At 47.7% G+C, this 22,658-nt stretch overlaps 9 protein-coding genes across 9 annotated transcripts; 5 read left to right on the top strand and 4 right to left on the bottom strand.

Moving 5' to 3' along the window:
• Positions 1–533: 533 nt before the first annotated feature.
• On the top strand, positions 534–3,260 carry I302_100988 (uncharacterized protein; the record flags this gene model as incomplete). The annotated part of the gene is made up of 9 exons (XM_065869183.1): positions 534–1,389; positions 1,454–1,605; positions 1,663–1,818; positions 1,878–2,129; positions 2,183–2,306; positions 2,369–2,550; positions 2,618–2,674; positions 2,738–3,107; positions 3,181–3,260. 9 exons carry the CDS (start codon positions 534–536, stop codon positions 3,258–3,260), a joined length of 2,229 nt encoding a protein of 742 aa, XP_065725255.1.
• Positions 3,261–3,573: 313 nt separating this feature from the next.
• On the bottom strand, positions 3,574–5,829 carry I302_100987 (uncharacterized protein; the record flags this gene model as incomplete). Its single annotated transcript, XM_019190999.1, has 11 exons — positions 3,574–3,708; positions 3,770–3,899; positions 3,960–4,181; positions 4,268–4,345; positions 4,407–4,642; positions 4,705–4,827; positions 4,902–5,208; positions 5,264–5,439; positions 5,495–5,506; positions 5,557–5,642; positions 5,709–5,829. The coding sequence occupies 11 exons, from the start codon at positions 5,827–5,829 to the stop codon at positions 3,574–3,576; spliced, it is 1,626 nt and encodes a 541-aa protein (XP_019047747.1).
• Positions 5,830–6,452: 623 nt separating this feature from the next.
• On the top strand, positions 6,453–8,292 carry I302_100986 (uncharacterized protein; the record flags this gene model as incomplete). Its single annotated transcript, XM_019190998.1, has 8 exons — positions 6,453–6,549; positions 6,618–6,681; positions 6,756–6,814; positions 6,874–6,961; positions 7,017–7,102; positions 7,187–7,356; positions 7,409–7,645; positions 7,720–8,292. The coding sequence occupies 8 exons, from the start codon at positions 6,453–6,455 to the stop codon at positions 8,290–8,292; spliced, it is 1,374 nt and encodes a 457-aa protein (XP_019047746.1).
• Positions 8,293–8,977: 685 nt separating this feature from the next.
• Positions 8,978–11,031, top strand: I302_100985 (pyruvate dehydrogenase (acetyl-transferring) E1 component, alpha subunit; the record flags this gene model as incomplete). The annotated part of the gene is made up of 11 exons (XM_019190997.1): positions 8,978–9,037; positions 9,097–9,195; positions 9,281–9,388; positions 9,539–9,752; positions 9,843–9,934; positions 10,001–10,120; positions 10,192–10,320; positions 10,380–10,498; positions 10,560–10,689; positions 10,787–10,885; positions 10,960–11,031. The coding sequence occupies 11 exons, from the start codon at positions 8,978–8,980 to the stop codon at positions 11,029–11,031; spliced, it is 1,242 nt and encodes a 413-aa protein (XP_019047745.1).
• Positions 11,032–11,356: 325 nt separating this feature from the next.
• I302_100984 (uncharacterized protein) lies at positions 11,357–12,348 on the bottom strand (the record flags this gene model as incomplete). The annotated part of the gene is made up of 2 exons (XM_019190996.1): positions 11,357–11,970; positions 12,063–12,348. 2 exons carry the CDS (start codon positions 12,346–12,348, stop codon positions 11,357–11,359), a joined length of 900 nt encoding a protein of 299 aa, XP_019047744.1.
• A 1,194-nt stretch (positions 12,349–13,542) lies between these two features.
• Positions 13,543–15,594, top strand: I302_100983 (uncharacterized protein; the record flags this gene model as incomplete). The annotated part of the gene is made up of 4 exons (XM_019190995.1): positions 13,543–13,678; positions 13,742–13,937; positions 14,065–14,827; positions 15,004–15,594. 4 exons carry the CDS (start codon positions 13,543–13,545, stop codon positions 15,592–15,594), a joined length of 1,686 nt encoding a protein of 561 aa, XP_019047743.1.
• Positions 15,595–16,715: 1,121 nt separating this feature from the next.
• Positions 16,716–17,636, top strand: I302_100982 (uncharacterized protein; the record flags this gene model as incomplete). The annotated part of the gene is made up of 3 exons (XM_019190994.1): positions 16,716–16,912; positions 17,102–17,171; positions 17,256–17,636. 3 exons carry the CDS (start codon positions 16,716–16,718, stop codon positions 17,634–17,636), a joined length of 648 nt encoding a protein of 215 aa, XP_019047742.1.
• A 653-nt stretch (positions 17,637–18,289) lies between these two features.
• Positions 18,290–20,923, bottom strand: I302_100981 (uncharacterized protein; the record flags this gene model as incomplete). The annotated part of the gene is made up of 6 exons (XM_065869182.1): positions 18,290–19,626; positions 19,777–19,848; positions 19,913–19,992; positions 20,052–20,280; positions 20,360–20,506; positions 20,593–20,923. 6 exons carry the CDS (start codon positions 20,921–20,923, stop codon positions 18,290–18,292), a joined length of 2,196 nt encoding a protein of 731 aa, XP_065725254.1.
• A 1,278-nt stretch (positions 20,924–22,201) lies between these two features.
• On the bottom strand, positions 22,202–22,555 carry I302_100980 (uncharacterized protein; the record flags this gene model as incomplete). The annotated part of the gene is made up of 2 exons (XM_019190992.1): positions 22,202–22,228; positions 22,340–22,555. The coding sequence occupies 2 exons, from the start codon at positions 22,553–22,555 to the stop codon at positions 22,202–22,204; spliced, it is 243 nt and encodes an 80-aa protein (XP_019047740.1).
• Between the last annotated feature and the right edge of the window lie 103 nt (positions 22,556–22,658).

The raw sequence follows: 22,658 nt of genomic DNA, 5'->3' as shown, positions 1-22,658 counted from the left end.
TTCCACCGTTGTTCACGCTATTGATCGTTTAGATAAAGCTTCAAAATGAGCAACAGAAGTGAGTGATGATCCTTCAAAAGGAAATTCACAAGTCTATGAGAGACCGAGATGTATTGCTGATCGTCATGCATCATTACGTACAGATGAAGCTCGTCTGCACTCAAAGGATGCAGTTCCTGAGATTCCAACTCAGACCCCTTCGACGAAAGTGATAGCTTGGTAGGTATATATGCAAGGAATAGGAGCACAACATTGACTAAGTCCCTTATAGTCTGGCGTGTCGTTCTGTCAAGGCAAGGTGCGAGACATCTGCTCAAAATTCAGCCTGTGCCCGCTGTATACGGCGTGATCAGGCTTGCCATCGTCCTAGGCTGAACAAATCAGGTCGGCCGAAGGGTAGTAAGAAGTGAGATACTTTTCATGACAATGAATGACCTGTTCTTGCCTGCGTGCTTACGTTCCTCGAAAGTACTCATTCAACACTAGAACGTGCACTCAAAGTCATTGAACGCGAAACTCAACCCGATCATTCGATGAAAAGGCCCCGAATTAGTCGTGACGCGAGCTCTAAATCGGCGACTCATTCTTCCCAGCCATTAGATTCACCCACCTCATCCTTCTCACAGACTCAATTCGCTTTTCATCATTCAACTCAGCAACCCCAAGACCAGCATAATCTATGTATCTCCGATCTGAATCCCGATTCTGACACTACCTTTTTGACAGGGCACCTCACAGGATTACCCGATGCGTCCCAGAGACAACATCCGCAGAGTTTCCCTGCTTCAACACGTGATAGAATTTCTCACCCGTTTGATACCACCGGCGCCTATGGCAACATCTCTGGGCAGCGACAAGGCAATCTAGGAATCTCTCCCGACTCGTTCACTTCCCATCAGTCAGGTCAGTCAACCGAGATAGGCTATTCACACGATCACGACGGAGGACTGGCAAATCCCGTTCGTCTTCTAGCTGAGGCTGCCGAGGAAGACTCTCATGGCTCCGATCTCGCTGAAAACGTGATCCAAGATGAGACTCTGAAGGAGCCTGCTCTGCCGCCACAATATCACATACCGGAGACACTTCTTGCGATGGTGACTCCGGAAGGACTTCATTCTCAAATCGATCAACCTGGTCTGGAAGCTGAGTTTCTAGCTGAAGGTCTGGAAAAGCTATTGTCTGATAAAGGGAAACGCGACCTGGATAGCGGAGACAAACGGTTCTTCAAACCAGCCAGGAGGGAGGTGAAGCGGGATCTTGGACCAGAATATAACCCTTTAGCATTGGCTTTAGTGACGAAAAGAGAGGTAGAAGCGTTCTTTGGGAGCTTTTTCTCCAAGTTGCATCCGATGTTACCGGTATTGGACTCGTCGCTTCATACTCCAGAATGTAAGCCATCCGTCCCCCGTTGATCAGATGCCAGTTTGAGAGCTTATGGACTGGTCTGTGGTAGTTGTGGAAAGTCGTTCTGCCTTTCTGCTCACTGCCATATGCGCTCAAGGCGCATCGCTAACTCCGGGAGCAGAGCAGGCGACCAAACGTTTGAGGATCCATGCGCAGCGTCTCTCAGACATGGTGTCCCGTCGAGGATTCGCTTCTGTAGAGGTATGTGTGTCTTGCGAGTTACCGAGTCATCTCAGCTTACGAATCTCACCATACCAGATTGTCGCTGCATTTCTAATCTGGATATCGTGGCTGCCGTCAAGTGAATCGTTTCAAGAAGAACGACTGTGGCATGAAACAAAGTACGCGATTAATATGGCAGTCGAACTAGGACTGGCACGACCGGTATTGGAAAGCAAAGCCAGCCTCTTAGCCGTGAGTGCATGTGAAGAGGGCCGCTTTTCAGTCGCACTGATTTCAGTTGTGGACTACAGGACCCTTGGTTGTCCGCTTGTTTGGAAGACATAAGTTTGAATAATTGGGACAACGTGGAAAGGATCATCAGAAATCGACAACGATTGTGGATCCACCTCTTCCTTTGGGATTCCAGTCTGAGCCTTGCATTTGGCAAAGCCACACGATTTACCCAAGACGATCTTATCCGGAATGAGAATTGGTGTTTCCACCGTCTGGCAATCAGAGAAGATAATGTAACTACTGCTTGTGTGGGACTCCGTCGACTCTTGGTGAATCATTCTCCAGCTTCCCTAGATGAATTTTCGCTCACCTTTGTGTTTAGGTTGGGTTGTCCGACGTTCTGCGATCCGAAATCCTCATAAGATGCGACATGACTTCCGAGTGGGTGGTCGAAAAAGTTGATACCTATCTTGGACCATGGCACAAATATTGGACGGGTCGTTGCGGTGGGTGAATCATCTACTACGTCGCCCACTTGTTGTGTCTGACTCATTCATTTTCGTTACAGATGGATCGGCATATCTAGAACTCATGTTCAGACACACGCGATTGTGGTCACTGAGCTACGGACTTCAAGGTTTGATATCGCGTGGAGGTCGGATCGAAGCACTGTCAAAGGACTGTTTCAACGCGGCCTTATCCAGTTGTGAATTCGTCTGTCAGCAGTTGAGAGCTTCTAAAGGCCTTTGGGTAAGCGAAGTCGGACTGGCATACTATGTAGTGGCTTGACGACAAAAGCTAACGTGGATGTTTACAGGGATTCCCGAACACTATGGGACCAATGCTATCCTTCGAAGCTCTGCTGGCCATTAGAGTGAGTCAGACGAGCCCTACCACCGTTATTGCCTGCTCCCTAATCATTTGGTACATCTTCCAGTTGTTCCCTTACAGCGGCGAAATCAATATAACGGCTCGAGCTCGATTACTGGGCCTCCTGTCACAGCTATCGTTACTTCTCGAGCAGATTGGTACCACGCCTGCTCATCGTTTGGGTACGGCGGCGGTGTACGGCCATCACCTGCAGGTGTACATACGCCGTAGGATCTTATCGTTATGCCTTAGTCACCATCAACAGGAGACAAATCAGCTCGGTACCATCACAGATCCCAATTCTGCCTTTGGGCGGTCATTCGGTAGTGGTACATCGCCGAACACCCTCCTCGGTACAAACATTAATCAGTTTTTCGGTAATAGCAGAGTATCGCCCACGGATCAGACTCAAGCTTCGATGAACCTCAATTGGGACGGTAAGTCTTAATGGTGCTCATGCGCAGACTTGAACTTCATTGAGACTGACGTGGTGACGAACAACTTTTCCAGGTGTCAGCACGCTCAATTTCCTGGATACTCCCTCGGGGTGGACAGATGAATTTTTCAGATTATTTGGGGGAGAACAGTGATCAGCTCGACCTGTTGTATGTGTGAAATCTTGTGATATGTATAACGAATTTGTACCCCAACGCGGAACACTCCTATCAAGTTTCACCATGGAAACGTTCAAGTATAATTGATATCACCGTGTATTCATTGCTGTTGCACTATCATACTAAATTAAAGGCTGGACCTCGTTAGATATCAAAACGTCGATTCTCCTAAACATACACGCATATTTGTTGGTTGCACTCTTCTTCCTAGAGTAGTACCTGAAACCGCCTTCCCGACATCGCACATCGTCTCTGCCAGAATCATGAAAATTCTGTCAACACCGCATTTCTAGTGGCCATGAGTGATGATCGCCTCGTTCTTTAAACCACGGGCCTCGGTACTGGTGGTCGTAGACTTGAATTTCCTTGCAGGGATGCCCATTGCATACAACTCGTCAAGCTCAACGTAGGTTCTACCAGTAGTCTGATGAGATTTTAACTCGCGAGCCTCTTCACGGGACTAGAGCTCGCTCCATAGGACTCACCTCAGGGTAGAAGAAGTAAACGATCAGTCCAACAGGAACTATGAGGGCCGCAAAGACAAATGACGCTCTGACACCGAGGTTCCCTTGATCGGGTGAGATCATAATGGGAACAGTCCAGTAGAAGACGAAGCTAAATTTCTCTTTAAGTCAGACATAATGACCTTTTGAGCAAGGTGTTGATTCGACTCACAAACAGGATGATTGACAAGCGAATGCAAGAGCAGAAGTCTGAGCCCTCAAACGAGGTGTGGATGTCTCGCCAGCGGAGATGAAACCGATAGGTGCGGCGGACCAAGAATAAGCCACCGTCCACAAGATCAAGAGTCCCAAAGCAGCTTTACCTGCGGCCTCGTTACTCCAAGACCCTGTGATACCAAGGGCGATGGTGAAGGCAAACATGAAACAACATCCGCTATGAGACAAAACGCGAAGAATCGCATGCTAGTGTCAGCGCAAATTGCCGACAATGGGTATCAACGATAGTAGAACACCACTCACGATAACATCATGGATCTTCTTCCGACGGTCTCACACAGGGCCATGGAGATAGCGATGGTAGCAAGGAGGACAATGTCGCTGGAGTGGCATATCAGTGATATTACTGCGAGACTCGAGCAAGCAGAATGCTTTCACTCACACAATTACCGTGACTAAGAAAGGATCTTTGACCCCGACGATGGAGAAGTAATAGGTAGAATAACTGAACAGCAAAGGAGCCCCTGCAAGGGGTTGAGAACATGCGCCGATGACTCCCGCAATAGTTCTTCGGAGATTAGAACCTTTGAAGATCTCAAAGAAGGACGATTTACCGCCAGATTGGGTGATGGCTCTTTCGGCTTCTATGGCTTGCTTTATGACCATATATTCGTGGTCCTGTCATTAACAAATCAGCTGTGCTCTTCGTAACAAGCATAATGGGCGGGAACTGAACTAACGACATCATAATTCGGAGCGGTTCCGTAAAGCTTTAACATCGATTTCTTGGCCTGCTCCTCGTTATCCTTTCGAATATGATAGATGTGAGACTCTGGTACAAAAGGTATCATGAGGACAAACAGCTGGTATAACCGAAATGAGAACAGTCAATCTCGTGACATTCTTTGAAGGAGATAGGGCAGACGGGACAGCTTACACCGGTGATGACAAACTCAGAAGCGATCAAAGGTCTCCAAACTTCCAAATTGACGGATACTTGGATCTGGGTTGCGACAGCTCCAAGTAGTTGCCCACCCGCGAGGAAGAGTTGATAAGCGGCCATACTAGTACCACGAAGCTGGAATGGTGCGATCTCGGCCAGGTAAACGATCAAAGTCGTCTGGGCGATCCCTAGACCAAGCTTCGTTACCATACCTGCGCCCATGAACCATTTCCAGTTCTGGGCTGTGATCGACAGGATGGATCCTGTGAGGAACAGCGCCGAGAATAACATCATTGAGCCCCTGAAATTCGAAGGGTCAGCGAAAGGAGATTTGGTGCACGAATAAAGGTACTCACTTTCGACCTATGGTGTTGGAGATGAATCCTCCAGAGAATTGACCAAAGATTTGAGCCATAGCTGGAAATCCACCCAGGAAAGAGACAGTGAGACCTGAGATCGCAGGCTGGCCATTGATGGTTGTATCCGCCATGGTCTTTACGAATGCTTGAAGTGGTAAGATATTACCCGGAAGCTGTCAAATGACAGGTTAAGAGTCTGCTTCGTAAGGCAGAACAAAATCCGCTTACTTGGCCTTGGAACTGTTGAAGGAGATTCAGTCAGCAAAGTTGTCAGGTCCTGGGGAACTTACTCCATCATTCAAACCAGCCCAACAGGCTATAACGCAAAAGAGGATGGCTTTCCAGAACTGTCGGAAGATCTGAGGACGGGATAGATCTACACCCAAGAGTCAGACTTTTCACCATGATGTTTTTGTTACACTTGGTGCTATTCGTTACCTACCAGCATACTTGGTCTCCAGTGGCGCATCCCGAAGTCCAAACTCTGGATGCTCCTCGGCGTGATGTATCTCGAAGTCGCTCTTCTCCTGCGCGACGGGTAATGCTGATTCTGGGGAAGTCATATTGTTGTAAAGTTGGCTTGAGGGGAAACTGGGGCTCCCATCCTTCAGGTTGATCCTATTTTATATATGTTCAGAGATGTCGACCTGACGAGCTACCGGACAATTTCCATAAATCAGTGTCCCCTCCCGTCTCGAAGCTTCGGACACAAGATCAATCAATTTTATCGCCGTATGGTGATGTGTGCAACATGAGCAAGAACCAATTCTTGTTCGGGGTATCATGGGTGTCCTTCCGGTGCCGCTTTTGCCGTGTCACATTCCTGATCTACGAGACGGCACTTCTGCATTACCGGTATGAAAACTTATAGCCCGTTGTATAGTTATATGCGCCGACCGGCGAGTTTCTCATCTACGATGTGATGAAGTGGAGGATGTCCACTTAAAGCTGAATGCAGAAAAAAAGGTCCGTACACGTATGGGAATGACTGTTCGCATTATGAGAGAATGGTCCGGTGATACGGAGGTAGGCAATGCAGAGGTATGACGAATAAGCTGGTACAGTATAAATCCATCCAATCCCTCTTATCCGCTCTGCTCTTTCATCATCGCATCCACCGAAGTAACATCTCTTTTGACAGTGCGACACACACCAAGCGAAAGTTACACTCATACCTGTCAAGACAATGTCAGCCGTTCGCGCTCAAGGTTCAGATCTTCTAGCTGCTGCAGCTACCAAGAAGACTGCTCGATCCGCCAGAGTATCCAGCTGGGATCATTCTGGTATGTGTACCATACCATTGCGCGGCATCATCTTGGTGTATGCAACTAATTGCTCGTTCTTCTAAAAGGTAAAAACGAGGACGCGTTTATTGTAAAACCTGGAGAATCCGTCGCGCTCGCAGATATCGAGGGGTGAGTCGGTCCGAATCTAACATAACTTCTGTGTTGGCATGCTTGTTGACCACCCGGTGGAATTCATCCTACAGCCCAGGCGCCCTTACGCATCTCTGGTTCGTCCAAGCTTGTCGAAGAATCCTGGGTCCGGGTGCGTCCGCGCCATGCTTACAAAGGTGACAACCAGAGGCTGAATGCACACCGATTTAGGACTCATCCCATACACGAAGACCGGTGTAGCTATGATGGAAGTTCACCCAGCCCTGGGTCTAGCTTTTGAAGACAATGATCCCGACTAGTAAGCGACTCCTCCCCGTGCGAGCATGACAACTCGTTAATGTGACGCATCATAGTTACCGAAAAGTCATCATCAAGATGTTCTGGGATGATCAAGAAGAACCTTCCGTACTTGCTCCATTGGGTGATTTCTTCTGTATCGGTGAGTCCAGCTCTGTCTCCACTCCCATCAAGTATCATTGCAGCAGTCTTGACTGATACTGTACTATTCCGTTGACTTTCATAGGGAACTCGATGCCCGCCAACTTTGAGTCTCTCCCATTCTCTGTCTCGGTCAAACCATCTGAGATCCTCAAGTATGGTGGTAATGCAGGTGCGAACTGTTATCTGACCATGCCATTCAACAAACGAGCCAGAATCGAGATTGAGAATCAAGGAGAGAACGCCTATATTCAGGTGAGTTCGCATCGACACGATTTTATCATACATAGAGCTGACTGATCGACAGTACTTCTATATCGACTATGAGCTCTACAAAGACCCCTTACCTCAAGATACCTTGTACTTTCATTCGATGTGGCGACGAGAGAACCCTACGGGTGGTTGGGCACCTGCCGAAGTGCAGACCAATTCTCTGGAGACTCAGGTGGCCAACCTTGATGGTAAGGATAACTATGTGATCCTCGAGACTGAGGGGGAAGGGAATTATATCGGATGTAATCAGTCGGTCACGCATTTCCAAGGTGTAAGTGAGGAATCACCACGAGGATAGTAGAAGAGATGATGAATGCTGATGCGTTTACCACCGAATCCGATTAGACCTGGTGGGGTGAAGGTGACGATATGATCTTTGTCGATGACGATACCTGGCCCCCTTCCTTCCATGGAACAGGGGGTGAAGATTACTTCTCTCAAGGGTGGGGGATGCAGAAGAACGCATTCTCATTTGCCGGATCGATCATCCACGAGGACGATGTACCCAACACCCAGGTCTCGTACCGATGGCACTTACCTGACCCGGTGAGGTTCTCAAAGAAGCTAAAAGTCACCATGGAATCAGGCCACGGGAACCATCTCAGGGATGACTGGTCGACCACCGCGTACTGGTATCAGACTTTACCTGGCCCGAAACTTTCCCTACCTCCCGTCGAGAAACGGTTGGTCAGAAGACCTACCCTCCCTCAGGATGATGTTCCCGCTGCTGATAGGGGTAGGATGACGGATGAGCAGAAGAAGATGGCGGAACAGAGGGATCAACGATACGAGGAGTATCTCAAGGATCGACAAGTTTGGATTGATAGGAGGGCGAAGGACTCGAAGGAGAGAGCGGTCAAGAATAGGGAGATCGCTGCTGAGATCAGGTCTAGATGGTTGGCTGGACTTGGGAAGTAAATTGATATCTCTTTTGTAAATCCGCTGTATGCCTTATGCATTCAGCCTGATTCATTGAAGTTATCTGTCTTCAGTACTGCTTTGGTAACGTTCATCAGTCCAGCAAGGGTACGTCGTTGCATCAGGCATCTACTTTACATAGAAGCGAAGATCAGCAATGGTCATCTCCAAGTTGATGGGTTCACGTAAAGATTGACTAAAAGATATTGAACGTTATCAGGTAAATTGATGGTGATATGACACCGTGATTAGCATATAGCTGGTATTGGCGTCATGTTGATCATCGGTGCCCCAGCAATGTCATCAGAGAAGGGGGTTTTCTGAGGAGGGAAGAAGGGTTGAAGTATGCAAGGCCGGGATGAGAGGTCAACTCACATATGCATCTGTGATGGATTGTTCTTGATAGCTAGTTTTTATAGTCAATTCACGAGCATGAGTCCAAGCAAGACAACCAAAGGATACTACAGTAGTTGCCAGTATCCGACGAGTATGCAGTACCTATATTGGGATAAAATGAATGAAAATAACGATAAATAAATGTCCTGCCACGTGCCACACCCCAATCAGACGGCATCCGAGAGTCCAGTGTAGTTTATTCCGTTCCTACAAAAACATCCATCCATCCATCTATTTATCCTCTTCATCATCATCCTCATCATCACCACCCTCACACCCTTCGAGCACCATGGCATTCTCACTCCTCAGATCTCGTGGGCTCAGAGCTGCTACCCGATCAGCGGGTGTAGTAAGTATAGCTCAAAAGAGGTCCAATCCGGCAAGGCTAAGCTAAAATGTAACATTTAGCGACCCGTTCGATCCACCCTCCCTGCTATGAGGTTCCTCCAAACCGATGCTGACAAGTCATCGCCAGCTGAGGAATTGCCTGAATCGGGAGACAAGCCTGTGAGTGGACACCCTTTCTCTCGTCAGGTCAGGTCAGTAGATCGTGTGGATGCGTATCTGATATTCTTGTTTTGTCTTCTCTCAGTTCACAGTAGCTCTTCACGGAGAATCATTCCACTCTTACCGATGTGATGCTCCTTCCAACGAGATCTCCATCACCAAGGATGAGTTGGTAAAGATGTACACTACTATGGTGAGTATCGATTACCTTTCGCTGGAATATCATGTATACTCAGCTAACAATACCCATCTACTCTGTGCTTTCTCCCTTCGTTAATCCTTCTTTCACTTTGGATCATCGATCTCTCCTGTCTTGTAATGCCGTTCAACTCATACGCAACAGGTTCAAATGAGAAGAATGGAACAAGCTGCCGACGCCTTGTACAAGCAAAAAATGATTAGAGGTTTCTGTCACTTGGCTATCGGTCAAGAAGCTGTTTCTGTCGGTATGGAACACGCCATCGATGGGGACGATCGAGTCATCACTTCGTATAGATGTCACACTTTCGCTGTATTGAGAGGAGGTACCATTAAGGGTGTGATTGCTGAGTTGATGGGTGAGTTGACGAATCCATCAAATTACCCAACTCTCAAGTTTTTCTGGAGAAGGACACTACACTAATCATTCATCCTGCATCGCATCACAGGCCGAGTCGACGGTATGTCATACGGTAAAGGTGGTTCTATGCACATCTTCACTCCATCCTTCTTCGGTGGTAACGGTATTGTCGGTGCTCAAGTGAGTCACTACTTTGCTTTCTCCTTTCATCTCATAATCAGCCGCTCATGTTGTCTCAAACGATAGGTCCCCGTCGGTGCTGGTATCGCCCTCGCTCAAAAGTATATGAAGAAGAAGACTGCTACTTTTGCTCTTTACGGTGATGGTGCCTCTAACCAAGGTCAAGTGTTCGAGGCCTATAACATGGTGAGTGATTTCGTATCATCAGCTGAGGAACTATTGCACAGAAGTTGACTCGTTTGCATTGCAACCATTAGGCCAAACTGTGGAACCTCCCATGTGTCTTTGTCTGTGAGAACAACAAGTACGGTATGGGTACTTCTGCCGAACGATCTTCTATGAACACCGAGTTCTTCACTCGAGGTGACAAGATCCCAGGTCTCCAGGTGAGCGAAGGTCTTCTTTAGGATCGGAGCCTCGGAGCTGATGTACTTCTCATAACAAGGTCAACGGTATGGATATCCTCGCTGTTAAGAAAGCTACTGCCTGGGCCAAGGAATGGGTCACTTCCGGAAAAGGTCCTCTGGTAGTTGAATTCGTTACCTACAGATATGGTGGTCACTCGTGAGTTGGATACCCCCTGTACTTTCAATGGTACAAAATGCTGATGATCATCGCGACACAGCATGTCCGATCCCGGTACCACCTACCGAACCAGAGATGAAGTCCAACAGATGCGATCTGAGAAGGATGCTATTGCTGGCTTGAAGAGATACATCTTGGAATGGGGAGTTACCGATGAGGCCAGCTTGAAGGTGGGTACAGCCTTCTATTACATTGGGACCCCTTAAATAGCGCTAGACCTGCTGTCATATTGCGGGCGTGCTTGCTCACGATTACTTGAATATCTAGGCCATCGACAAGAAGGCCAAGGAGGAAGTAGACGCCGCTGTTGAGGAAGCCAAGAAATCACCTTTCCCTGATGTCGAGACTTTCTGGACCGATATCTACGTGAGTGATTGTTTACATGTCTCCCTTTGACCGATGACGATCCATGATTAGTGCTGATACTCTACCTCACACAGTACAAGGGTACCGCCCCACCCATGATGAGAGGAAGAGAGAAGGAGGAATACCACGTCTATTCTCAAGAATAGAGTGTGGTTAAAACTTAGGGTTATCTCCTTTTCTTTGTTCTCATCTTTGTATTTATCTCGGGTAAAGTAGAGTTTGGATCTGCTCATACGGATATGAATCATGGTTGCTCATGCTTGAGGTAGCGACTGTGGTATGCAGCAGGGTGGCATGTTCGGTCAATCGACACCAATCAAAGTATCAATACGACGTGGACAGTGAAGATACACAATGAACCAATACTAACTATATCACTCGGTGAATGCAATGCTCTGCTGAACAGAAGCTGTATACTATAAAACATTGAAATATAGCGTGCTCCTTCACAACTCGGTATCCACCCAGCCATCAGTCCGATCCACCTTGACATTGAGGGTACATCAAATACCCCTCAACGGCCATTATATCCTGGGGACTTACCCCCCTGTAAAACCGTCTTCGAAGTCGACTTCGGATGACCTCTGGGCTGGAGTGGGAGTTGGTAGCGACATCGGGATATCGCGCTGTTATGGTTATGTCGTATCCCTCCGGATAGATGATATTATGGTTTGGATCGGCCAAAACACATGGAGGGGGATTGTCGAGGGTCGATCCGGAGTGGAGGTATATGGTGGATCTGACTTGTTGGGTGTTTGTGTTGTGGTGAGGTGGAGCTGTGTGGGTGTGGGTATGGGCTTGAGCGGTGTCTTCTTGCAAGGTGGGAGCTGTCAGTTGGTGGGTGGTGTACGTTAGATCTCTCATGGAGGGTAGGTACGATTGGTCAGTGGGTGGATTCGGAATTGGGTTCAGTAGGGCTGGATCGATGTGGGAATTACCCTGTAGGTTCTGATTGAAATTAGTCACAAACCCAACAGGGTCAAGAGAAGGTTCGATGGATGTGCTGATACCTTGAAGAGACGGTTGTGTTTGATCCATCAATTCAGGATGGTTGAGGTAGTACGGTGCTTGGTCAGTAGAGTTGACTAATGAGTATAATTTAGAAATATCGATCAACAACATGTTATATACAGCTCCTCATGAGTTGTGAGTCGTACCAACGCTCGACTCGACTTACAGTTGACCATGGTATATTGATATTGTGCGCTCCCACATATCGAGGCAGAGGCATCAGCAATACCAGTATCAGTATGAATATCGTAGACCGGTTCAGGTGTATGAAATGCTATCGATCGGTTCGCTTCGGCTGCTTGGTTTCGTCGGTTGAGCAGTACCTCCCGTTGTTTGTCTAGGTAGGCTCGGAACTCTTGAGCAGAATCAACATCACGATCAGTATCAGGATCGGGATTAGGGTCACTGGTGACTTCAGTCAAAGGTGCGTTGAGGTTTTGGGAAGATGACATTTGGGGGGAATGAGTGGATAAGTTATGCGTATGGTATGACTGATATGAATAATATATATAAATCTTTCATATATGTGTGCGTAAACTATAAATGCTATTGGCAATACTTTCTTCATCATGAACGAAGATAGACTATACAGATAGTTTATCAACAGACGACAAAGAATGCAGAATCCAAATTCCAGAATCCACGATGACCATTGCGATGGGTTACGAAGGCTAGATCAGACTGCTGGCGGGGTGCCCCAACTGCAATGTAGCGAGCAAGCTTGGTATTTGGTATATCTCATGTCTGATACCTGACAGGTGGTCTTGATCCTTTGTGGATGCGTGCTTGTCGGCGAATCCACCATTTTAGCGAGTTTTGAGTCCATGCATCGGAAGGAGGGGATGATATCGAGTTGGAGATACCTCGGGGTAGATGGTGTCTTCTCAAGTTGTTTTTTTGTTTTTACTATTGGATAATTGTGAATAGTATGCTGTACAGGTTGGGTTCGCGTAGCAAGTACCCAAGTCAGCATGTCTTTTACTTGTAAGTTGCTCTATGATTGGTTGGTTGGTTGGTTGGTTGGTTGGTTGATCGGTTCCCGTAGATCTAGATCTGCTGTTATCTCTTACACTCGCTTAGTTATGTGCTATTTACGTAATTTGTGGTATGTATGACCCTGTTCCTTATCATGTTGATCCCCGCCTAGCTCGGTACAGTAACATGCACACTGTACGAATACAAATCAATATGAGTAGTACAGTAGCACAATGAGTATTGTTACGCAACCTACGCAATTATGCAATAACATTGTGCATTATGCATTCACCCATATGCAATTATTGTATTTATTCATTGCATTGGCTTGGTCAAGGGTAACAACGAGCGACGAGTAACGAGTCAAGGAGACCAGAGAGATACGTAGATAGCATCCTTTGTGTGTTGCTATTACGACTCTACTGTGCCCCCCACTCGGACCATACTAGATTCTAGATCCATCTCATTCCACCCTTCCCCCCACTCTTGCAACTACATCGACATATTCCTTTGTCATTTACCATGCCTTGTAACGCTACGACCATCACCATCACCACCACCATATTGCATACCTATCCTTATCCCATGCTTCGGTAAATTACGGCAATCCCTATCCAGTACTCATCTCATTCAACACCATCACTCACCATCCTCACTCAAGCTACACCACCATGCAGGTCGACAGTGATAGTCATCACAACCCGTACCACTCCAGGCTCAGCATCACAGACCTACCCCGCGAAGTGATCAGGTTGATAGCACTCAAGATATATGATCCATTGGAATTGACACAGCAGGACCGTCTGAGTGAGTGCTCTCTTCTTCCCTCCTTTCACCTCAGTCACTGATCGACGTATGCCACTCAATCAGCATGGGGCATATTCTCCACCGTGGACATGCACCAAGAACGGCAGGACGACCTCGCATCGCTCATCTCACTTGGGATGGTATCTCGCAAGATACGTAGAGAGGTTAGGAGGATACTATTCACTTGTGTGAGGGTGTCTGGCGTTCATTGGGCTGAGGAGGTCATAGAGAATAGGGATGGGTGGGCGAGATATGTCAAGTGAGTGGATTGTAACCCCATGTCTGTGTTTGGCCATTATCAGCGACACTATATCATCAACATCGCTATACACGTTGCCAGTCTTTGGACCATCGCTTGACTGATTGATGCCTCTTCACTCCCGCAGAAGCATCATCATCGACCTGACAATGTTCGATTCCGACCCCGACGCCTCTACACGCACACGTCTTTCTCCCGTTGACCCCATGTCTTCTTCGACCACTTCAACTGAAAATAGTATAATCAAACCACGATCATGCTGGGCCGAGTCCTCCTTGCTCACCTCGTTGATCAATTCCCTACCGTCTCTCAACCACATATCATTCTTCGCAGATGCCTCGGACGACTCGACCTTGGCACTCCTCTTCGCATCCTTGATTCCCCATCCTTCCCTACATGCTATCCCACCTACCGTCCTCTCCAACTCTCCCTCAACCCTTTCAACCATCTCAGGATCACATGGATACCCACATAATAACAACCCGTATATTCCCTTCACCCACCGATTGAGATCATTCGGATGGAGACAACGTGCAGCTCCTCCATCAAATTTCAGGCAGTTCAGCCAATCATCCACCTTCGTATCTTCTTTGCACCTCATCCGACACTCTCATAACCTATCGTTCTTGGTATTAGATGCCGATCTGGACGAGTTGACCCTCCCGGACATACTGACGCCATTGAAGGAACTCCAATTGAGAAGATCACCTGTAGGCGAAAAGAGCCAGTTGATAAGTCTCATGATTTGCGGTCCGATTAGAGATTGGGACAGTGTAGGGAATGGTTTCTTGAAGAGTATGGTGAATACCTTTGATGGGATCAAGGAGTTGTTCATTGATAGACCGCTGAAGAAGTCGACGAAGGTGAAGGAAACGAGTTTTGAAGATTTCGTGAGTTACCTCTATCCATGGGTGTTTCATCCCCCTTGCTGTCTGTACAAAGGCATTCACTCTGGGTAAATATACACTGGACGATGCACTCCGAACGTACACACGCGCATCTCACAAATACAAAATTTTATATCCCTTCTTTATCATCGCAAGCAGCTAACAACCTCAATGACCAGACATCCCTCCTCGACCCACTATCGTCCCTACCATACCTCCGTCTCCTCCAAATCGGTTCTTACACATTCACGACCCCTCTCCAATCATCCATTGTCCGACACCTCTCACGCACTATCCGATCCCTCCTCGTCGTGGGGCTTCTAGGCGAAGAGGGTGAGACCGTCTGGTGGGGCATATGGCGACGAGCCTCCTCACGAGGTATGAGGTATCTCCCAGAGGGAGATGGGCAAGGGATAGGGGAGTACGATGATTATACAGATACGAGGATCAAGTTCCTTGGTGATGGGGAATTGAGGGCGTTGGAAGAGGAGTATGAAGAGTGGTTGAAGATTTCTAGGCCGCCCACCCCTCCTCAAACTATTATCAATGAACAGCTTGAATTGCAGGGTGAAGGCGAGGATGTGAGGATGACGCCTAGAAATACGTTGTCCCCTGTCGTACTTGATATGGAGAGGATCCATGCTTTGGGGTTGAGTCTGGACGGATCGGGCTATGAAGAGGAGAGGGGCAGACGGAGGAGTGTTAATGCAGGGGGAGTCATGGAAGGTGAGGGACGGAGGGTGATGAGTCTCGATAGATTGTTGGGGTGAGCGGACCTTGGGTCTTGGTTGGGAAGAAGAAGAACGGATGGAAGGGTGAGGTGTATTTATGGAAGCTCGGGGGAACAGACGGATCGCTACGATATCATCGATCACGCGGCGCAGGAGAATCAAACTGTTGATTACTCGCAAGGGCCATCCAGCACACCCATGTATCGAGATCAGTGAAGGAACTATCACCGAAGAAAGAATAAATACATCGATTGGATAAGGTGATCAATTGTTGCTCAAAATTCTTCATGGTTCAAGAACCTGTTTATATGTTGTACAAACCATCAGATGTACATGGTGTATAGTAAGCGAACATTCACGGGGAGTTTCAAACGTCCAGCAAGGTGATAAGCTGAACTCAAAATGACCCCTGAGCGTGGAAATTCAAGCTCAGCTGAATTTTTTTAGACGCTTGCTACCAAGCCTCAAATCAGACCTACTCTGAACGTCATCAAACGAGACCATGACCATGACCATGACAATTCATTTTACACCAAAAGCCTTCAGCAGGGTACGGACGCCAAAACACGACCTTTCGATCGATCAACCAGCCATGGGAAGGGAGTACTTACGAACCAAACCATCAAAGTACCCTTCCTCCACACATACTACGTACCCACCACCCGTTACACAGCGCACCAAGACAATCATGGCGTATTACACGCACACTGATACACACCTTTACGGTGCACTTTGGGGACTTTTGGTGTGAACTTAGTCACCTACCCTTCTTACCCTTTGGAGTAAGCTTGGTTCAGGAGGGCAATCCCACTTCATAAGAAGTCACGATCAGAACGATTTTGCCGACTGTTTGATTGATTGATTGATCAATTGACGTGAAAAATGCATGTTATCGTATACCATAAACCTTGTGCGCGGTTTACTGGTGGTTTCCTCTGCGACCAGAAGAAGAGGCGAGAATATTGCGGATGTACATATATATTGTGTGTGCTTGTGTAGTGATCTCATCCAAGAAGCCAAGAGGCTCATGTCTTCTTACTAATCTGATCAGTCTAACTGACCTACACATTCCCATCATCCACCGACACTTCAAAATACCATACACATATATACAATACCCCACTAAATACCACTTGAGATAGACAACCTGGAGAGAAGATATGCCCAACCCACTCCCGAGACTATCCCCTCCTCCAGAAGACCAGCCCGACACTCGCGATCCCATCGAGGTAGCGCTCAAACAGCACCTCGAAGATGTGAGGGAGTGGACAGAGTGGATGACGAATGGTGATCCGAGGGGTATCGGGAGGATGGATTATGGGATTTATAGGACTTTTGAGGAGTGGGTTAAGAAGAAGTGAGTAGAGTTGTCAATGATTGTCTAATCCTCATTGCGAAGTATGGAGTGAAGAGATTGGATATACCGTCGTTCGATCACATCGTCTTGGAAAGGAATGGACCTTCCTCAGAGCGTCTCGTCGCTATTGGGCTGTGCTGGTGTCCCAGCAGAACGGATGTCTGCTGACTTTATTTCATCGTGCCGCAGAGAAGCGCTGGACATTATCGATGGGATACTCCAAAAGAGATTGACCTTGGGATTCCCATATACCCACAAGGTGAGTCGGATCAATCAAGCTGATCAGACTTCGATGTAATATCTCAACTCAGCTCACTAGCGATACGATGCTATTGGATACCAGGCCATCATCCTCGCCCAGATCCTTCCCTCCGACCGACTCGCCCCCTATGCCAAACTCGTCGAGCCCTTCCTCCCGCCCAAACCCCCCGCCTCTCCCGACGACAAACCCGAGATACCCAGATACTTCAACCCCCTCATTGCGGCCGTCGCTCAGGCCCTCCACACGGCAGCTTCGGCAGAAGTGGCAAAGCAGGAGGCAGCGAAGAAAGCAGCCGAGGAGAAGAAGAAGCTTGAGGAAGACGTGGAGAGATGGGAGATGTGGTGTCATCTTTATGGGAGGAGTAGGGCGGATTGGTATCCCCCTCCGGGGAATCCTCAGTGGACTTATTGGGGTTGGAATGAGATTGGGCATGAGGATTGGTGGACGGGGAGGAACGATTGATCGAGAGTCCAGTCTAGGAGTACTGATCATCGATAGTGTTTGTCACTTTTCCCTTTCTTTTCTCTTGTGGTATTCTTGCAAGATCGTTTGTCTGATTGTGTTGTAATTGTTCTCCTCAATCATCCTTATGCCAATGTCTGATCATCCATGTCACACCATATAAATACATCTCGTATGATGATCTCAACCCGCATGCATTTGCCATCTTGACTAACATATGCCCCGAACGCACTCGCTGTACAAGATATAAATTGTTATATGCATATCAATTCTCATACTCATATAAACTCGTTACTTCAACTTTACCTGACCACAAGAATCGGTTGATGTCATGTATACTTCTCATGTATCTGTCTGTCGCTTCTTCTTGTGACCCTTCTTCTCAACACACATATCCTCAATTCAATCACATTCCTTCCCTTCGCATCCGGACACTTGATTTACCGCCCTGCCTTTATCCTGAATTCATGTCATCTTCCTCTCATACCCTCCTTCAGCTTCGACTAACCACAAGAAACCTTTTCAACAATCCTGATTCCCATAGATAGGGATACTCCCCTTCCAGCACACAAACTTGATCTCTTCACGAATAGTATGTTGTGTTTCTTCACAGTTCAAGAACCAAGAACGTCCAATCTCAATAACATACCCCGCTAATCTACAATATTGTGCAACTTCATCCTATCGGTCGTCTTGGCACTTGAGGGGGTCCCACTGCCCAACAAAGGACTTTGGTTCCTTGAAGAAGAGATGATCCCTGTACTAGCAGATCTTTGACTTAACACCTCATCCCTCTCCCTATCTCTCTCAGCAGAAGACAAGATAGGAGGTAATCCCGCAGAGTTCGGTGCACTACCGCTACCCATGGGTCGATTCCTCGCAGTAGGGGTAGAAAGACTGAGAGGAGGGAGGGTGACGTTATTCGGTGAGACTATTTCCAACCTATCTCTACTGGAGGAGGATAATGGTCTTGCGTTATTGTTATTACCGAATGTCGATCCGGCGGATGAAGTGGGTGAAGGCTGGTATGAGATCGAGGTAGGTCTGGTGGGAGATACCCTTGATCGTGGAGATAAAGGTCTGGGTCCATCTCTCATTCGCTGTCTTTGCGGTTGACCCCTTGAGGACATATACCTTTCCCTTTCCCTCTCTCGCTCCCTCTCGATCTCGCGTTCTCGTTCTCGTTCACGGGCATAGGCAATCTCCCTTTCTGGTTCTTGTGGATAGGTATCTCTCCTTTCCCTATCTTGCATCTGAGATTGAGGCCAAGGTGCACCCCTTTGACCTGATGGCTCGCCATATGGGGAACCAGGGTATGAAGGTGTTCGCTGGTGTTGATGGTATCCCCCAGCTGAAGGAGGTTGTTGGCCATGCGCATAGTATGGCGATTGCTGTTGGGCATGTTGAAAATTGGGATGTTCGGGTGGACCATACCCTGGTGGAGGTAGTGACTGATGATGTCTACTAGCCGAACCAGGTGCAGGTCCAGGAGATGGGTGTGTAGAAGGCCTACCAGAGTTGGACCCGTAATACTGCGTAGGATATCCAGGGGGATAGCTGGGTGAAAGTGCTTGATGGTTTCTGTATGGATCAAAAGCAGATGGTGGAGGTGGAGGTGGCATATGGTGGCCACGACCTGGTGGAGGATAATTCGGGTGGTATCCCGGTGGATACCCGTTTGAAGAGGATGACTGAGGTGGATATGATGGGTGATATGTTGTGGGCTTCGATGATGCCTCTCCGTGCGATGATGTGGGTCTATAGAACCTCGCAGCGGATTCTGCTTCATTTGGAGGATACCCTAGCGAAGCGCCTCTTGATCTCTTGGCTTGATGATGATGTTGTTGTTGATGCTGAGGTGGAGGGTGCTGTCGTTTGTGCTGATCACTATGGTGGTGTGCATAAGAATGATGATGATTCGGAGAACCATAGTCATCTTCCGAGTCGGCAGCATCGCTCTTTCGTTTAGACTTCGTGATACGTGCGGCAGCTAAAGGAGAGGGGAAATAAATTGGCTTCAGTGCGTTGCTTCTAACGTTTGGCAGACTTTGAGCTTTGATACGAGGAAGATTGTGACGCCGAGGTTGGGTGGCAAGAGCCGGTGTACTTTGATTTGAGATCAGGCTCGAAGTTGACTCACGTTGACGAGGATCTTTGCGGACTCGGATCTTCAACCCTTGCTCTGCAAATGACTTGGAAAGGTCCGTTGCTTCTGCAAAGTGAAAGTCAAGTCAGCCAACGAATGACAGCTGAGATGGTACTTCGACATCACTTACTCGACATACCAGGGAACTTCTTAGCCGAATAGACAGAGAAGGTAGAGGTAAACGTGGTGGTGCAATAGTACACTTCTTGACTGTATGCCCAGCGTCGGTATCAGCTGAAGTTCTCTTGCAACTTCACACAGTCACTTACTCAACGATCTCAAACAGAGTGAGTTTCAACTTGTATCTCCCCTCCTTCCTCACTCCCAAATCGGGAAACACAAAGAAAGCAGCATCGGAATTATCGAGGTCCTTAAGGTGGTATAAGGAAGATACGGGCGTTCCGGTCAAGAACCGAGTCTTCCCATCATCGATAACATGCAATTCATCTTCGTTCTCATCACCGCCCACAAGACACGCAAAGAGGAAGTAGTAGGGGTCTATACATAGATCAGCCACCGACCCTTGAGCACTGCTCACAACAACAATATTGCCCACGAATGTAGACTGGCCACTCACTCTGCATGAAAGTCATACCGTTTGGACCTGGACTAGGACGCCTTAGCGGAGTTCTCGATCTGGGATCAGTCGAAGTGATATCTTCACCATTTTCGTCAATCACTTTCAACTGTATTATCGGTGTGGGATCAACTGGTCTCCTGTCGGCTGTTGGGCGAAGCATGATGATCAAGGATACGTCCAGTCAGCGTCCGACATTACTGTATGTATGTGTGATCTATAGGCGAACTCACACTTTTCCCCAACACCACACATCCTAGCTTGCACAGGCTGCTGCCTCATCTTCATCTCGTATTTTCTGAGTACGCAATGATGATCCGTTGCGAGATGTTTCACACCGTCAGAACGATGTGACATGGGTGTATCAGAGCGAGTTGGTAATAAAGGTGTCGTGTGAGTTGGGGGTGTGGACGGTCCAGCCGATGGAGAGGTGATACACGAACGAGGGGAGTTGCGAAGAGAAGAACGGTTGTCGTGGTTGTGTTGAGTCGAGGTAGGAGGGACATAGACGAGTTGATAGCCAGGTGGTGGTGGTGGCAAGTAGAAAGGGACGATGGAACACATCCTGTTAGCGTTGAAGCTCTTATGGTGGTTCATATGTAATCAGAAGAAACAGAAACAGAAGACCAGAACCGAAGAAAGCAATTAAATCAAGGAAAAAGCAAGGATAATAAGGGGCAAGAAGAACCTAGAGAAGGTATATGAATAAAGCTAATTGACATCTTAAACAATAACAAATCGATCAAACGGAAGACGGACATGCGACAAGGTAATGTTGCTGTGTTGCTGATTGAGCGATCTGATCCAATCGACCAGACATGTTGATTGTTGAGTGGGCAGCCCTCTGGAGGAGCGTGATAGCCCTAAATTGAGTGAGAACAAAAAGCGATATTGTCGGCTTGAAAGGTACTTCCAGCGAACAAGGTTGCAAGGTTGAGGTGAGGATCCTTGACCATGATAATGATGGAAATGTCTGAAGCAGCGAACTATGGGAGATGATCCTGTGTTGACGATTGAGATATACACAATCAATCACTGTGTGCGTGAGTGTGTGTATCGGATAGGGTGTGATTGTTGGTCGTTGTGTCTCTGCAACCCTGATCGAACCTCCAAATATGCGAGGGATCACAGATATACACCGGACAGAGGCCTTGAAAGGTGTGTGAAGTGGTGGTGGTGTTGGTGGTGGTGATGATGAGCGACATACGTTTGTGTGTGAGTATTGATAGGGCTGTTTTGATGGTCATGGATGATCTCGTGGAGCTGTGGGGGGAAGAGTTGTTGGTCAGTTGAAAGGCACTCATTCGTCGTCCACGGTCCTTCTGCACCTCGACCAACGACCACCACACTCACACAGAACACGGACCGTGAACTCACACAATCAGTCTATCCTACATTCTCTTGGTCGTTCCTCTCGCCGCCGGTAGGATCTCCACCTCTGCCTTGCAACAGCATATATCCATCCGCTTGGGGCTGATCCTCGTCCACCATCAGTGGGTCCGACTGTCCGCCTCCGACGTATCTCCGCACTTGCAGTATGATCACTTGACCCACTATAATATGTTGTGTGTATATCCATTCGCTTTACATCTTCGAATGGTCGTACCTTCTTCTTGATCCCGGTGGTATTGTCGGAATTCGATGTCCGAGGTAGAATAGGAGAGAAGCAGTCACGGAAGGGGGGATGCGAAAGGGCGAGAGCGAGAAAATTCAAGTACGTGTACCTCTCATAGGAATCATGGAGACAGAAAGGAAGATGGAAAATAGGGAGAAACGAATGATAGGAAGCAAAAAATAATTCTAGTCTTATTGGAGAAAAGGTTGGATGTATATGATCAGCACTTACATGTTTTTTCTACCTTGACGTCTCTGAAGTGATAGATATAAGGAAACATTATCAGCTTGGGATGTTCTTCAACGTCATTATTGCCAGTGCCATTGTCGCACGGCAACAGGGCATGCAGAATCAACACCACTCACCTGTGCTACAGGTACATATTCATAAGCATAATCCACACCTTCTAACCAACCTTTTTCCTTCCCATTGCCATTGCCATTGCCATTGCCGTTGGGTGTGCTACCTGACTTCTTATCCTGTTTACCGGCGGGGGCAGCAGGTCTACTGGATCCTTCCCTCTGACTACTACTTCCCCTCGAGGAGGGTCGGATGTCATCCATCGGTGGTACGACCGGCATGAGGGTTGTCGGTCTATGCTTGATGACGAATGAAGAAGGTGGGACGAGTATATATACTCTTTACGAAGGGATGGGGATATGCTAAATTGTGTGTAGTCCAAGG

Source organism: Kwoniella bestiolae, chromosome 1 (genome assembly GCF_000512585.2).
Source record: "Kwoniella bestiolae CBS 10118 chromosome 1, complete sequence".
Taxonomy (NCBI): domain Eukaryota; kingdom Fungi; phylum Basidiomycota; class Tremellomycetes; order Tremellales; family Cryptococcaceae; genus Kwoniella; species Kwoniella bestiolae.
Note: the sequence above shows the minus strand (reverse complement) of the source record. Positions and strands in the feature narration are given on the sequence as shown.